The sequence below is a fragment of the Trichechus manatus genome, unplaced genomic scaffold (assembly GCF_000243295.1).
Source record: "Trichechus manatus latirostris isolate Lorelei unplaced genomic scaffold, TriManLat1.0 scaffold00001, whole genome shotgun sequence".
NCBI lineage: Eukaryota > Metazoa > Chordata > Mammalia > Sirenia > Trichechidae > Trichechus > Trichechus manatus.
In genome coordinates, this window is record NW_004443937.1 from 41,535,212 (window position 1) to 41,552,096 (window position 16,885).

General features: G+C 40.7%; 1 protein-coding gene across 2 annotated transcripts; it reads left to right on the forward strand.

Annotated features, from left to right (window-relative positions):
• Positions 1 to 907: 907 nt before the first annotated feature.
• Positions 908 to 14,451, forward strand: CEP15 (centrosomal protein 15). 2 transcript variants are annotated; one of them, XM_023734512.1, is made up of 5 exons: positions 908 to 958; positions 2,355 to 2,438; positions 4,094 to 4,217; positions 12,043 to 12,117; positions 14,298 to 14,451. In XM_023734512.1, the coding sequence occupies exons 2-5, from the start codon at positions 2,386 to 2,388 to the stop codon at positions 14,418 to 14,420; spliced, it is 375 nt and encodes a 124-aa protein (XP_023590280.1). In that variant the 5' UTR covers positions 908 to 958; positions 2,355 to 2,385; the 3' UTR covers positions 14,421 to 14,451. The 2 variants fall into 2 exon arrangements, with proteins under 2 accessions (XP_023590280.1, XP_004368822.1); XM_004368765.2 differs by lacking the exon at positions 908 to 958 and having other exon boundaries at positions 1,975 to 2,438.
• Positions 14,452 to 16,885: the final 2,434 nt, after the last annotated feature.

The window sequence follows — 16,885 nt, forward strand, 5'->3', positions numbered from 1 at the left end:
CAACTTTACTTCTCTTGAGCCTCAGTTTCTTCCTCTGTAAACTGAGGTTAGATAGTACCACGTACCTCGCAAAGTTGTTTCAAGGAATAAATACAGTGATGTTTGAGAATGCCTTCGCAGCCCTAAGGGATTATTACCAAGCGTCTGTAGAGCTGTGAAAATTTTAGTAAAAGCTCTGCTACAACCTTGGACAAATCAACAGTCAAGCTGGCTTCCCTTCTGTCCAGTGAGGATAATGGCACCTATGTCACAGGGTGAGGTGGGGATTCACAGCGACACAGAGAACCTCCCAAAGGTGACCCATCAGCATTGTCCCTATGGGAGTTGCAAACTAGGAGCGGGCAGGGGCTTCGTGGCTTTGCTCAGTCCCAAAGCGCTCAGTAGACACTTGCTGAGCGCTGAGCGGCCCTGTGGTGAAGAGCTCGGCTGCTCACCAGAAGGTTGGCAGTTCGAATCCACCAGCCGCTCCTTGGAAACACTATGAGGTAGTCCTACTCTGTTCTATAGGGTCACTATGAGTCGGAATCGACTCCATGGCAGCGGGTGTGGGTTTTTGGTTAGAGCGCATTAAGCCCGTTCCAACACTTTGGGCCACATCGTTGAAGAGTTTTCCCCTCCAACGCTCTGTGACAGTCCAGCTTAGAAGGAACCAGTTTCACTCTGAGGCCCCTGTAACACAAGCAGGTCCCTCTTTCAGAGGCCCTGAAACAGCTATCCTGACATGATTTCCCCAGGGGCTTGCGGCGACACTAGCAGGTTCCCTCCGCTCACGTTCAAGCTCCAGGCAGAGCAGCCGCCTCCCCGGTGCGCACGCTGGACGCCTGCCTTTTATAGTGACGTGATGACGCCACGACGGGTCGCGCGTGCGCAGAAGCGGCGGCGCGATGACGCGCAGGCCGTGCGTGGAGCCCTCAGCCCGCGGTCCCCGGCGCTTTCTCGGAAGAGTCCCGGGGGGTTGGTGAGTCAAGCGGCGGCGGTGGGGATCGGGGCTCAGCTGGGACGCGGGAGCGCGCTGCTGCAGGCCCGGCGGGGAGGATGCTGTTGAGGGAGAGAGGCGGGTGCTGAGGGGGTTCCTCCGCCCCAGGGTCTGCGCAAGAGGTCGGAGGGCCGGACCCGGCACGGAGTCCGCGGGCTTCGCTTCAGAAGGCGGAGCTCGCCTTGGGGTTTGTCTGAAGTGCTCATGGCAGGGGCGACAGGAGAAAAGTTAACCTGGACCGGTGTCCCGGGACTTCCCCGACGCCTCCTTGTAGAAGGAGACCGGGAGGAGGGCGGCGGGATGGGCCGGCGGCGAGGCGGGCAGAAAACCTGTGAAGAGACTCCGGCGGGAAGCTGGGGGACCGCTGTCCCAGGTGCTGAATAAACCCTTCTGTGGGCGCTCGACACGCGGACTGCTAGACCAAACCCAGCCCAGCCCGGGGCCCTGGGCTCCCGGCGACCCGACAGGACAGGGCCCAGCTGCCCCGTGGGGTTTCCGGGGGGCGGCTGGAGGATTCCAGCTGCCGACCTTTTGGTGAGCAGCCGAGCTCTTCACCACCCGGCACCAGGGCTCCATTAGTAGATAGCCGTGTTTAATTTCATATAATTGAGGAAAGTCAGTGCCTAATTCCAGGAAGGCACTTCATTCTGCGGTCTCCTTCTCCCTGGGGACGGGCTCCTTCACCGTTTGCACCGGGGCTAGACCTCCCTCTGTACTGACCCAGGCTCTTCAGCCCAGGTGAACGTGCTCCAGCGAGAGTTTGCCAGGAAAACGGCATTTCCTCAACTCCCCAAATGCAAGTGCCAAACAGCCAAAGTCAAGTGAAGGGACTAATTGTGCTTTTCCCCACCGTTACACTTGAAAAATACTCTCCTGTTTACAAGAGAGATGGTAGAACTGGGCAGCCTTCCAATACAGGAAAGACCATGAGTTTCCAGTTGGTTCTCATACTTGTTTGCCTTTCTGTCTGTGAGTGTGTGTGTGTGCGCACATGCATAAGGGGTGGTTTTCCTGTGCTGAATTTTTCGAGTGGATTTTTTTTCTTTCTGTTGATTCAATAAAGTGTTTACTAGTCTCAGTACCAGCTGCTTGTTTGTTCTGAATTCTGATTAAGGTTAGAGTGTGGATAAAGGAGGGGAAAACATGAAGAATGTTGAATTTACCTAATTCATAGTGTTCTGGAATGCATCTGGTATACATAAAGCTATGTATCATGAATAAAAATGTTTTTAAATGCATTCTTTCATTTTACACATCATTACATCTTAAGTTTTATTTTCTCTTCTGAGGGAACCAATGGGTTGAGGTACTAAAACTATCAGATGTTGCAAAGCTGAGGACACATGGTAGAAGTAACTTTAAATGTTTTTATATTTAGCAGAAAGCTTATAACTCTGCTTTGATTAAAGATGACCTCCTTGTTTGCTCAAGAAGTTCGCCTTTCTAAAAGACATGAAGAAGTGTAAGTTTTTGTTTTTCTTTTCAGGATAATCTAATTATATGGTACTGGCTTTATGAGTGAAACATTGCATACAGAGGAAGATTTAAAAATCTGAAAATTATTTGTATTTTAATTTTCTCACACTCGAGTTGGTACATTTTGGCATCAGGGACTGTTACTGTCTCTTAAAAATAACAAAGATTAAAAGGTAAAAATATGTTGTGTATCTATTTACTTTTTACTATTAATGAAAAAAAAAACACCTGTTGTCGTCGAGTCAATTCTGACTCATAACAACCTACGGGACAGAGTAGAATTGCACCATAGAGTTTCTAAGGAGCAGCTGGTGGATTCGAACTACCGACCTTTTGGTTAGCAGCCTGAGCTCTTAACCCCTGTGCCATCAGAGTTCCATAAAAGCCTATAGCACCCAGTATTCCCAGGCAGTCTCCCATCCAACCTTCCTTATTAACATCTAGATTAATTCACTCCCTCTTCCTAGACTCCACATTGATATTTAATGGGTCTCTCTAAGCTGTTTATCCAGGGCCTGCTTCACAGGTGTGTGACCTGTCCAGTCACAGGCCCTGCACTGAGTAGGGCCTGGCACTTGGCTCAGTGGTCTAATGTCACTGCCTAATTTCTGAACAAGAACATCTGCTCCCCCCGCCCCATTTTCATTCTGCACTGGGCCCTGCAATTGATGTAGCCAGTCCTGCTCTTACATTTAATAGTAACCTTTTCCTTCTCTGCCTCTGCCTGTGGGTTCTCCTGTTTTCCTTTTCTTTAATTACCAGGACTTCTTCCTTGGCCTTCTAAGATGTTTCCCTTACAAACATTACTGCTCAAAGACCTAGGTTTTAGTTCTACCCTCAAGAACACCTTATGAAACCCAATGTTTCTTGAGAACCTCCATAACTGTTTGAGAAATGGTTAGACTGTTACGTATACCACTCGTATATTTTTATCATGTAACATTTTTTTTATTAATCATTTAAGAGGACCAAAATCTTGTAAAGCAAACATTTGAACGTAAGAAACTTTGAAAGTATGTATAACAAATTAATTTGACGTTTTACATCTTTCTTCAATTACTGTTTCACCTTGCTGTGAGTATGCATAGATTCACACAGCCTCTCACTCATATAGCCAACCACCATCTTTCTCTTGGAAAAAGAAGAAAAATATTTTTATTGCTTCTTCAAACATATGGAAGTTTAGCACAATTCTAAATGTGTAACATGAGATTCAGGGGTACTGAAGTGTTAAGCAGAAGGTTTCGTATAGCAAGTTATAGCAATGTATATGTGTGGGGAGGTATATATAAGTATGTGTACAAAGGGATATGTATTACAGTTTGCATTTTCACCAAAATTTGAAGCATATCTTCAACACTCTATAAAATCATTTCAAAAGACCAGGGAGGCTAAAAAACAGAAGCATGTATTTATAGTATATATAAAGAATATATTAATGAAAATAAAAATAATTTTACCCACAGTGATTTAAGACTTACTGAACTTCATCTGAGTGTTTCACTGTCTCTTTAATCGACAAAGTAAATGGCTTTCAAAATAAGTTGGACTTGAAGTAAGGTACAATTATTTTTTTATATAGGGGAAGCAATAATGCGTTTGCTTTTTTGTTAACTTTATTTAATCTTCATTTTTTTCTAGAGTATCACAAAGATTAATGTTACTTCAACAAATGGAGAATAAATTTGGAGATCAAAACACAGACAAGGCATCTCAGATTCAAGCGGCTAAGGCTGCTTATAAAAGGAACCTTAGTCTTTTAAACGTAAGTTTCCATGAGTTTAGTATATTTTCTCAACTTTCCAAAAACATGAATTTCAGAATTTTGATCTATATTATTTTTTTGTTCTGAGTAATAAATAAAACTAATGAAACAATATTTTTAAACCCATTTTAGACGGATGAATAGTCTGCATAAGCTAACTGTTCAATCGGCAAGAAAATCAGTGATTACAGAAGGAATTTTAAGGTCATCTTGTGCAAGAAAAAATAGAAGATGTAGCTTTCTATCTTTCATCTTCTTTTGTTTGATGGGAGATCTAAAAGACCATAAAGTAACCGTAATGTATGTAGCTCCAACTGTAAACTATTTAACATCATAAAAATAAAGTCAATTTGATTTTGCCCTCCTGGGTCCACAGTCAACACACAGAATTCAAATTTAAGATAATATAATCCCTTTTGATGGTGACAGAGAAGGTGGTCAAAGTATACGATAGCGTGGGGCTTCCCCACTTGGCCAATGTGCCCATTTGGCGTAAAATCATCTGTGTAACATTTCTGGCTGCTTGCTGTACTTTGCTTCCAGAATTGTATGGCTTCATCCATAATTAAAACCCTAAAGTTTGTTTCCACTCAAGCTTCCAAGAGATCCTATGACTAAAACATTTGGTAGTAAGACTGTATCATTTAAGTTATAAAGCAGTGTTTTCAGTTTTTATTGTTAAATATTTTCATCGATAGGCATAATATAGTTATCTTCCCTCCTCAGTAAAGAATAAAGGGAAAGGAAAATTCAGTTCTCTTCTCAGTTTCTGGCAGTTTGATCCACAGTAATTTAAGTCACAGCCATAGTGCTACCAAGCATTCTATATTGCCATATGTCTTACTTGCCCAATGGTGTTTGCAATATTTATTTTTAAATGGAAATCTATAGGATAATTTGGAATTTGCCATGAAAAGTCAGAAAAACCAAATTAGAAAGCTTGATTACTAGCTATCTGCAGCTAGTGATACTTGGTTTCCAAGTGTCATCCTTTTAATTAGCAAGTATTTAATGGATACCCGGAGGTCCCTTACTATTGAGCTAGCTCCAGGCCAACAATGGGGAGAATAAAATAAGTATAAAACCAGTGTTCTTTACATCACGGAGCCTACAGGCTTAGTTGTTGACCTAAGGTTGTCACACACAAAATATGAGACCTTACGTGATCAAATGTTAAACAGCACAGAATAGACTCAGTGCTGTAATAGTACAAATAAAAAGATCTTTGAGAACTAGATTATTCTGAGAGGCCTCAGAGAGGAGGTTGGGCTTGAGCTGTGTTTGACAGTCAGAAAGCAAGGCAGGCATTCCATAGAATTCTTTCCAGAGAGCCAAGGCCAGAAGAATGCGTGGCCCTGCTAATGTCCATGGGACAGTGCTAACTGACCTGGAAAGTCACAGGGACAAGGTTGGATAGGGATTGTGGGGCCAGACAAAGAAGCTGAGTCTTGATATGTAGAAATAATATAGTACTGAAAGTGTTGGAGCAAAAGAAAAACATAGATTTATATAAGAAATGTATCAGTGGGTATTTAAGGAACATTCATTGGCTATTTAAATGCAAGGTGGTTTCAAGAGTGAAGAAACAAGGAGGGTGGCTAAGAAATTACTGTCATATCTAGAAGTAAGGTAATGAACCTGGTTTCATAGTCATGAGAAACTTCAGTTTAGTGTGTAATTTTTTCCCGATTATCAAATATATTTTCATTGTAAAAAATTTTTGAAAGGTTAAAGATAACTAAATAGCACAATTTATATATCATCCTTCCCATCTAGAAATATTGTATATTTCCTTTCCTCCTTTTAATAAAGTAAAATCATTAGGACTTGGTTAGGGAATTTTAAGTTGGTAGACTTTCAGAATAGTATTTTGCCCATAGAATCCTTCACTATTGCAACTCGAGGCTTGAATTTTTTCTGCAGTTTCTTCAGCTTGAGAAATACCAAGCATGTTCTTCCTTTTTGGTTTTCTGACTCCAGGATTCTATGGGCAAAATAGTGAACAACACAGGAAGCATCAAAAGAAGATGGGAGGAATACACAGAGTCACGGTACCAGAAAGAACTGGTTGACATTCAGCCATTTCAGGAGGTAGCATCTGATCAAGAACCGATGGGACTGAAGGAAGAAGTCCAAGCTGCACTGAAGACAATGGCGAAAAACAAGGCTCCAGGAGCTGACGGAATACCAACCGAGATGTTTCAACAAACGGATGCAGTGCTGGAAGTGCTCACTCGTCTATGCCAAGAAATTTGGAACACAGCTACCTGGCCAACCGACTAGAAGAAATCCATATTTCTGCCTGTGCAAGGTGATCCAACCGAATGCAAGAATTATTGAACAAGATCATTAATATCACACTCAAGTAAAATTTTGCTGAAGATCATTTAATAGCAGTTGCATTTAAATTTTATTACATCAACAGCAAACTGCCAGAAATTCAAGCCAGATTTAGAAGAGGACCTGGTACAAGGGATGATCATTGCTTATGTCAGATGGATCATGGCTGAAAGCAGAGACTACCAGAAAAATGTTTACCTGTGTTTTACTGACTATGCAAAGGTTTTCGACTGTGTGGATCATAACAAATTATGGATAACATTGCAAAGAATGGGATTCCAGAACACTTAGTTGTGCTCATGAGGAACTGTATGTAGATCAAGAGGCAGTCATTGGAATAGAACAAGAGGATATTGCGTGGTTTAAAGTCAGGAAAGGTGTGCGTCAGGGTTGTATCCTTTCGCCATACCTATTCAATCTGTATGCTGAGCAAATAATCCAAGAAGCTGGACTATATGAAGAAGAACAGGGCATCAGGATTGGAGAAAGACTCTAACAACCTGCGATACGCAGATGATACAACCTTGCTTGCTGAAAGTGAAGAGGACTTGAAGCACTTACTGATGAAGATAAAAGACCACAGCCTTTAGTATGGATTACACCTCAACATGAAGAAAACAAAAATCCTCACAACTGGACCAATAAGCAACATCATGATAAACAGAGAAAATACTGAAGTTTTCAAGGACTTCATCTTACTTGGACCCACAATCAACACCCGTGGAAGCAGCAGTCAAGAAATCAGAAGACACATTGCTTTGGGCAAATCTGCTGCAAGAGACCTCTTTAAAGTGCTAAAAAGCAAAGATGTCACCTCGAACAGTAAGGTGCGCCTGACCCAAGCCGTGGTGTTTTCCGTTGCCTCATATGCATGCGAAAACTGGACAATGAATAAGGAAAACCAAAGAAGAATTGATGCCTTTGAATTATGGTGTTGGTAAAGAGTATCGAATGTACCATGGACTGCCAGAAGAACGAACAAATCTGCCTCAGAAGTACAACCAGAATGCTCCTTAGAAGCAAGGATGGCGAGACTAGGTCTCACATACTTTGGACATGTTGTCAGGAAGGATCAGTCCCTGGAGAAGGACATCGTGCTTGGTAGAGTAGAGGGTCATTGAAAAGAGGAAGACCCTCAAGGAAACGGATTGATAACGGGCTCAAGCTTAACAAGGATTGTGAGGATGGCCGATGGCCAGGACAGGGCAGTGTTTCCTTCTACTGTGCGTGGGTTACTATGAGTCGGAACTGACTGGACTGACTGGAGGGCTCCTAACAACAATAACAGACTGTAAGAAGCATCTAGATTGGATTAGATTAGATTCTAATCTATAGGTCAGATTACATTTAATTCTGATCTAAAAGATTAGATTCAGTTCTAATCTAAAGGTTTAGATTAGATTCTAATGGTAAATATTAGATTAGATTCTCATCTAAAGCTCCCCACTCCCTGACCCCTGCTTTTTTAAGCATAAAAACTTTTTCCAAAGATGTGAAATGGATAAATGTGGACCTTTTTCGTATGAAGTTCCACTCCCTCAGGCTCTCCTTGCCTGCCTGCTGTGGCTCTAGGAACACTGTGTGGAAACCACTGACCTAGGCTAATCCCTTAATTCAGAGATGAGGAAACCATAATGTTAAAGGTCCTTATCAAGAACAGACTGAGTTACATCTGGAATATGTACTTAAGAGGTACAGAGTGTACTTTAAAAATGATTCCATTAAGGCTTGGAAGCGTTCCCTATAAAGTTAGTAACAAAATAAGCGTGAGCTCTATCACCATTCATTATCTGACCTTATTGACATGTTCTGACCAAAATAATAAACACCAAACAGAAATGTGCTTTAGTTTTTGGAAAGGAAGAGATAACACTAGCATTTTCTAACGATATGATTCCGTGACTTAGTAAGGCCAATGTTGTTTTAAAACTAGTATAAGCTGAGTAAAATTAATGGATAAAAAGTAAACACAAAAATCAACAGCAATCCTATGTATACCATCCTGTGTATACTATACAGCTGGAAAATATAAGAGATCACATTCATATTAGCAATAAAATGATAAAATATTTGAGAATGCATTTAACAAGGGATATGCATAATCACCGTAAAGACCATTACTGGATTTTAATGGGAGATTTAAAAGAAAATTTAAACAGAAATATATGCCTTAATGTTTGCTGAAATTTGTGTTTGTCTTAAACCAGTTTTCATAAACTTATTTTTAGATTGAATAAAATTCTAACAGAATTTACAGAGAACTCAATGCAGTTTCTCTAAGTTCACTTGAGAAATTAACTAGCAAGAATGTCAAAGAATGTTTTTAAAAGAGAAGGAATAAGGGAGAGTAACCCTGTTAGATACTACAGCATATTAGTGCATGAATGGATACGAGTATGAGTAGTGAGAAATCAGTCAGGTTCACAAAAATTTTGCTTTGGTCGTTAAAAATCATGAAGGACAGTGGACTTGGAAAACACAGGCTGAGCGACTTTGCCCGTTCATGTAAGTAAAGTGAAACTTATCTGCCTTTTCAAAAAAATAAGCATAACTGGTATGGATTTGGAAGAGGAAGGTAGGATTTTATTTCTATAAATATTCCTATGATATAAACTGCCATGCATCCCAAATTTAGCTTTACCCAGAAAGGCAATTTTGGGCTAACTAACACCATTTCACGAGGAAGATGGACAGACAACTAGGGTAAGAAAGAAGGGGAAAGTGCTGCAGAGATTAAAGACACAGGGCTTCCACTGAGGAGTGCCCTAAGCCCTCATGGTGAGCTGGCAGGTAAGCAGGGCTTTCAACAAGCTGCCAGCCAGGAGGGCCAGTGACTTACAGCCCATGTCTCCTCTTTCCCCTATGCATTTCTCACTTTCTCCACTTCATTGAAGGCACAGTGACAGAATAAGCTTAATGAATGCTTAAGTGTGCCTTGTACCTGTGAGTCCGTAGCTCATGCTTTATCTTATTTTTTTTCTGTCTCAGAAATTGGCCTTTAAGATTAAAGGCTTAAAACAAGTTTGGCCACAGTTGGGTTCACCATATATATAAAGTGAGATGGAGAATGTTGGGTTAGGGGATGGGGACACCTGTCGGGGAGGGGGCAGAGGAGGGGAGGAGAAGACATCTCAGCACATGACTTTTTGTGCTCATATTTTACCTTTCCTAATCATGAGTAAACTGAAAGGTTGGCAGTTCAAACCCACCCAGAGGTGCCTCAGAAGACAGGCCTAGCAATCTGCTTCTGAAAGGTCACAGCCTTGAAAACCCTATGGAGTGTGGTTCTACTCTGCAGACATGGGGTTTGCCATGCGTTGAAATCGACTCAACGGCAACCAAGAACAGCAGCATTGGAAATGAAATGGAAAAGACTAGAGGAAACATCTTGAAGGCACAATCCTACAGAGCTTTGACATTTAAAATGGCAGGGATTGAAAAGACTTGGATATAAAGATACAGCCTAGATATCTAGGTGAATGTAATTCCCACTGACAGTAAGACATTAAATAGAGAGGATGTTAGCTTAGTTTTAGTTAGGTTGAGAAATAAGGACAGTGAAGAAAAAGTTAGCCATCCCTCTATAGTACTAGCTGAAGATAAGGGAGACAGTCTTGGAGAGAGAAAAGGTAAAAACATGGGGACAGATGTCACAAATCTTAAGAAAGCCCACACTTAGGAGCAAGGAGAGAAAAGAGGAGCTAGCTAAGGAGAAAGAAAAGTAGGAGTCGGAGAGATTAAAAAAAAAAATCTAAGAAAGTGAAATATCACTTAAGCTCAAGAAGTAGTTCTTAGAAGGGTGATAATCCGCTGTCAAAATGCTGTAGAGATGACAGTCAAGTTTCTAACTATGGCCTGCATTCCCAGGCCACATATCCCAACATATCTGTTCTTCTATAAGATATTTTCTGGACTTCAAGAAAAATGCCTATAATATTGTCTACTTGCTAGTGGCACCTAGATCTGTCACTTATAGTAACTTCATAACCATTCTTAGAATAATGGTGTCATGGGAGTTGTGGTTACTCTGTTTGTGTTCTGGTTTTGACTTATAAGTTAAAAAAATCTTTTTCCTAGGACCCTGTAAAATCTCAGTGCAATCACAGAATAGTTTGGCTTCTGCATCTTATTTGGCATCGGCTCAAAAGCTCTTTAGCATGTGCCTTTACTGTAAACTTCTAATACAGGGTAGACCCTCTGCTAGATGGGCGTTTTAGCCCTAAGTTGATGCTTTTTTCCCCTTCAGATTACCTTCTTCTAGACAGCAGGTGCATCAATGGTTGTACAACTTTGGGGAGTCCCTTTAGGGAATTTCCTGTTTTTCCCTTTTACATTTCACACCCGTTCCTTGCTCCCGCCGCTACCATCTGCTATCTCTTTTCTCCTCTTCAGCATTGGCTTCTTCACACCCCACTCCCACGTCCCTTCCCATCTCCCTCCGTCTGTCCAACAGCCCTGTACTTAGATTGCTCCAATGCTTGTACATGGATCAAAGAACTTTCTCTTTTCTAGCAACTCACTGAGCTCAACAGAGACAGAGTTTACACAGCCTTTTACCAGGGCCTCTGTGAACTTGACAAACATGATAAATAGACACAACATAGGTGATTTTGGGGAGTGTTTATGAAACGGCACAGATGTTTCAGTAACAACCAGAGCCCTACATTTTGGGGCATATACTTCATGCATGTGCCAAGGTAAAGTCTTTACCAGAGTATGGATGAAGTTTACTTACCCTTGAGTTTTTACAGCCATAAGAGAAAATACATACGTCTAAATTTAAACTACAAATTAAAGCACAGTGCTTATTATAATTGAATGCCATCAGCTGAATGATATACTACCTAGCAATAAAATTTGCTGTTGAAATTATCTTAGAAATCTAGTATTAAAAATGTAGACAGTATAGTGGAAAGGTTCTTGTCAAGGATTGAGCTACCTCTTTGAATTTTTTTTAGTATGTGGAAAATTTGCATAAGTATGATATGTAAAAATGGAATTTTAAATAAGTGTTACACCATTACATACATTCACATAATCTTGAGAGACTGGAACTCTTCACTTTTAAGGCTGGCACAGTGTGGGTTTGAGTATCTGAATGTTTTAGTATCTCAATGTTTGACTGCTTTATTCATCTGACGTTTTTAGGTGACTTCAGAGCTAAGTTAATGCTCTGAGCAGTTGTACAGGAAACTCTTTTGGCAAGAATTACTGGCATTTACTGGCTATTTAAAGTGAAAAGACAGAATTTAGAAGTACCACCACCCCATCTATTTTAAAATAAGTACTGCACTTTCCACTTTGAAACTGGGGTGGTTGACCACTGATCAGTTCTTCTGCCTCAGCGCCCCTCCCCCTCCGTTCACGCTGTGTATCCAGAGGAGTTAAAGTGAGAGACTGGGATACAGACACTGTTAGTACCGCTGTCGTGTGTGTATGTTTATGTAAATACAGTTTGTTTTTAAAAATCTAGTGTCTGTTACAGGATATAGAAGCAGCAGCAAAGTCTCTGCAGACCAGGATTCACCCACTTCCACGGCCTGAGGTGGTTTCTCTTGAGGTGAGAATCTTAACAAACGTACAAAGAGAGCCCCTCTGTCAGTCGTGCGTCCTAAATTAAACAAGGGTTATGTGTAGTTCTACTCGGTAACACAGGGGGTCACCGTGAGTCACAAGCGACTTGACAGCACAAAACAAGTGTGTGTTTCCCAGATTTATTCATTCACTAAGATAGGGTGTGTCTGACTGATCTTCATATATCCACAATGCCATGCTTTATGTATAGTGGGTAAATGATAACTATTATGATCTAAAATTATTTTTTATCCAGTGGAAATTTTATAAAGATCCTGTGTCTTTTCACCTTGTCAGTTGGAAGCAAGCACCCTGTTAAATCACAGCAGACAATACGCACTAAAGCTAAAGACGGCAGCATGCCTAACCAAAGGGCTTTTCCTGTTAGAAAAGTTCAGGCCCTTCACCAGAAATTTAACCACAGCCATTTAAGTGCAGATCATCATGCAGTATACTGTGGCTTTTGTCGGTTTTATTTTGCTCAGTTCAAGAACAGATTGGGAAGATAGTTGGCAAAAAATAAACCATATTTGGTATATGACTGTGTTTGTGATGAATGTGAACTTACTACACATAGAATAGTTTGAGTTTTTATGTTTAATGACCTTTCCCAAATATAGTTTTGCTTCCTGCCTAATCCATGACATGAAGACTCAAAATTACAGTCTGAGAATTTGCCCCTCAATTTTCTGTGTCATCTAGGGTAATAAGAAAAGTCAGCGGTCAAGGCCTGAAGAAACTTTGGTACAGGGTTGTGCCTTGGATGTGTCTTTTTCTTTGTTGAATTCTCCAGTGCCTTATGCTGGTGTGTTGAAGGCCCACACAGTAGGGTTACTCCAGCTGAGCAGTAATGTGAATGGCTGAGAAGCTCCAGCCACAGGCTAGCCTTGCACCGCAGGATGACCTTTATGTCGGGCTGTTTCTCAGACCACATGTGTGGTTGAACGAATGTGTAGAATCCCTCACCATTTCCCACTCTCAGAACCTTGTACCTTTTTAACGCTCATCGCAAATAAGCCTGTGTTCCTGATGCTATCTAATTCTTTGGCTGAATTTCCCAAAATGAGGTTGGCAGTGATGATCTAATATAAAATGCCCTTGCTGTTGGCAGTTTGGTTTTATTTGGCACCCTTAGGGCAGTAACTCCAGAAACCAGCAAAGCTCGTGCAGATAATGTGGTGATTGATGTTCATGTGCTTCTGTAGCCTGTAGTCACTAGACGTCAGGCCAATAACACAGCATCTCAGTTTTCAAGTTGTTTGTATTGAAAATGGTTAGATGATATTGACACAGTGAAGCCTTGAGAGCCGGAACTCAACGGGACTGCCTTGTCTTTCCGGGTCTCGCAAGTTTTCCACCTTTGACAGAGTGCACGCTTACATTTTTCCATCACTCATTTTAGTGGAAAACGTTTGCATTTTACTTCTCTGCCAGCGTTCTGCCTTACGCAGATTCCGGCTTTCGCAGGTTTTACCATATTATTTTCTTATCATAAAAAAAAAAAATTGGGAAATTATGGTTTGTCATACCAGGTGTTCTTCTAAAAGATACAGTAAATACATATTTTTAACATTTTCCCCCACACGATTAGGGGCCAGTTCACCTGAGTCCTATATTATGACATACTAGCTAGATACTAACTACATACTAGCAACATGCTAACTAGGTCAGTTCCTGATCTCATCCTAGGTGGGATCTTCTGATGTTCATTCTGAACCATGTGTTCACGTGTAATCGTTTCATTATGACAGTTGCATTGTGGGTAGTCAATCATTTGGTGTAGGATTTGAAACACTGAACAAACCATTGAATTATCGTAGAGCCACAAACGCTATTACTGGCAATAACCACAAGGTTGGCCACAAGAGGGCGTGTAAAATCACAATAAAATCCCCAGATTTGTAATTCTGCCAGCCTCTGGTTTTACAGAGAAATTTGAAAATTAACACTAGTAAGTAGCCAGATTTTTTCCTAAAATTAACATAAAATGTTCTGCAGAGGAAGTGCATTCTACATATATATTGCGTGAGTGTGAGTGTGTGTGTGTGTGTGTCTGCGTGTGTGCATGCACATACATACTTAAGTGAATAAACATTTAGACTGTTATGAAGAGCCAAGTTCGATTGCTTGATATGCTTTTTTACTTTTGGGTTTTTTTCCCCCCAGGCTCGTTACTGGGCATCAGTAGAAGAATATATTCCCAAATGGGAACAGTTTCTTTTGGGAAGAGCACCATATCCTATTGGTGTTGAAAATCAAAATGAAGCAGAAAAAGAAGTACAGCAATAACATCTTCACATGCTAGTTCAAAAACCCTGTTTAGTAAAGCTTAATATCAAAGAATATGCAGGTTATTTCAGGAACTTTAGGAATCGAATACTTCCATATGGCTCTGTTAACTCTGAAGTGACAAAGAAAATAAGAGAATCTCCTGGAAAGTGTCAGGTTATCACTGAGAGACGTACTACTATTTCAAGATCATGAATTTGCTTTCTGCCAAACCCACGGACGCATTATTAACTCATACTGAAAGGTGGGCTCTTTGTTAATTAAATAATCAAATGAGTGCCGTGTGTGTTGCTTAAACATTCATTTACAGTTATTCTCATCTAAAACTATGAATATTGGTTGTCGGTTCTGATGTTAAGTTTTCTAGGATCTTTACTTTCCAATTATTTTATTGTGGGATGAGGCATAAGATCAAGATGGTTGTTTACAATTATAGTTTCTTCTAATAAATGAAAAGACAGTGGACTTTAGCTGTTTTAGTGTAAGAAGACCTATCAGAAAATAGGTTCATAAGATTTTATACCTCACAGATAATCAAGCCTCTAAAAGTTCTGGAGACAGAAAGGACTGAGCGTTCTATAAGTAGCCAGTTGCAGGAGGGCTCAGGCTTCATCTTGAACAAGGATACCTGTTAGAGCTGGGGATGTTTACTGGATTTTAACTTGGTTTTTAAGGATCGCCATCTCTTTGAAAGCAAATAACCCCCCTCTGATCTTTTCATCTTTAAACTTCCCACTCCCTCTCTCTTCTGTTTTATTTCTAAAACAATTGTCAGGAAGTTTTGGGTCACAACCCTACACAGCTTCAGTTCACCTGTTTGAGCACTACATGTATATATAAACCCAAACGTACTGCAGCGGAGTCGATTCCAACTCGTAGCGACCCTATAGGACAGAGCAGAACTGTCCCAGAGGGTTTCCAAGGAGCGGCTGGTGGATTTGAACTGCCAGCCTTTCAATTTGCAGCCAAGCTCCCCTAACCACTGCGCCACCAGGGCTTCTGGGTGTGTATATACATGTGTGCGTGTGTATATACACACGTGTATATACACACACAACACACACAGCTTCTGTTAGCCAAGGGAGTCTATGCTATATTACCATTAAAGATTTTAAATTTCCAACTGGTTTATGTTTGTAAATGAAAATAATAGGACAAGCTTAAAAAACAGGAAGAAAAAAAAAAGCTATGTTGAAACGTCCACTGCGCTGATAAGTTCCTCAAAACTGCCATCTTGGAAATCTCCTGTTGAGTTGGTGTTGGTGTGGGTAACAATAACGTTGTTTTCATAATACGTGCTGGCAGATGAACGCACTTCTCTACAGCGTTAGCGGTTGTAATTAAGGAATAAACAGCACAGGGTGTCAGTTCGATGACAATTTCATCTATCATGTCACAATACAAAATGTCACAAAATATTAGAACTGTTATAGAACTATAAAAAGTATCGGCTTAAAAACTGTTAAAAAAGGATGACAGAGAAAGGAAGAAAAAAGAGAACTGGCATAGAGAGCAAAACAATTTTACACCTTCTCAAGAATGTTTTGTCATGAAGATAAATTGATCATTTTTTTTCCCGTTACATTACAGTTGGGTTTCTAGCCATCCAGTTGATTTAGCAGGAGAATGCAGATTTTTTCCCCCTTAGCAGCTTTGAATTGGTAAACAGATTTAGATGTAGCAGAGAGGAACATGAGGAAAGTTCTTTTTTTTTTTTTAACATCCAGTCTTTCCCAGCATATGCACGTAAGAAGGTGAATGGAGCATGTGGAACTTATTTCTCTTCAGTCAAGTGGGAAAAAAGGCCAAACATTTGTTGAGATGGTAAAATATTGTGTCAAGCAAGTAGGCACATTCCAAAATTAAACAGTGGTTGATAAGTTTACGTCCTCAAATATATGAGCATACACTTGGAAATATGTAAATTAAATCACCAGCAGGTTAGATTAAAATACAAAATGAATGGCATCCTAACCATCTCTGAAAAGGTTGGTTTTTCCCCTCCCCTAAACTGACGGACTTTCTAAAAAGAAAGCATCCGTTTAATACACCCAGGGTCACGACGGGGGTGGGGGTGGGGGGTTGCAGAAGGGAGGCCTTTACACGCTTCAGCCGATCCACTTTCCCGTTCCTAGTCAATAGCTCAGAGACTCCCAGAGATGACTCGTTCCTGCCCCTACGGATCTCTCCCCGCTCCTTGTGGACTGACAGATTGCACCACATGGTGAATGTTCTAAAGAAAAAAGTTCTTTTTTTTACCCATAGGAACCTGGACACCCAGTCAAGGGGCTTTATATCCCTCATGGTAAATTAGCTTCATGTAGAAATTTTCAAATATTGCTTTCCATGAGGTAGAGAGAAATACATTAAATAATGTATATTTTTGTACATGGTTAGTAGGAATCAGACAAAGAAAAAGAAATGTCATCTACTCAACAGTTTTCCCCCTAACTCAGTGTCCTTAT

Coding starts and splice junctions, on each gene's coding strand:
- CEP15 (XM_023734512.1), top strand. CDS start 2,386: ATGACCTCCTTGTTTGCTCAAGAAGTTCGCCTTTCTAAAAGACATGAA. Junction 2,439..4,093: donor TCTAAAAGACATGAAGAAGT/GTAAGTTTTTGT, acceptor ATTTTTTTCTAG/AGTATCACAAAGATTAATGT. Junction 4,218..12,042: donor GGAACCTTAGTCTTTTAAAC/GTAAGTTTCCAT, acceptor TGTCTGTTACAG/GATATAGAAGCAGCAGCAAA.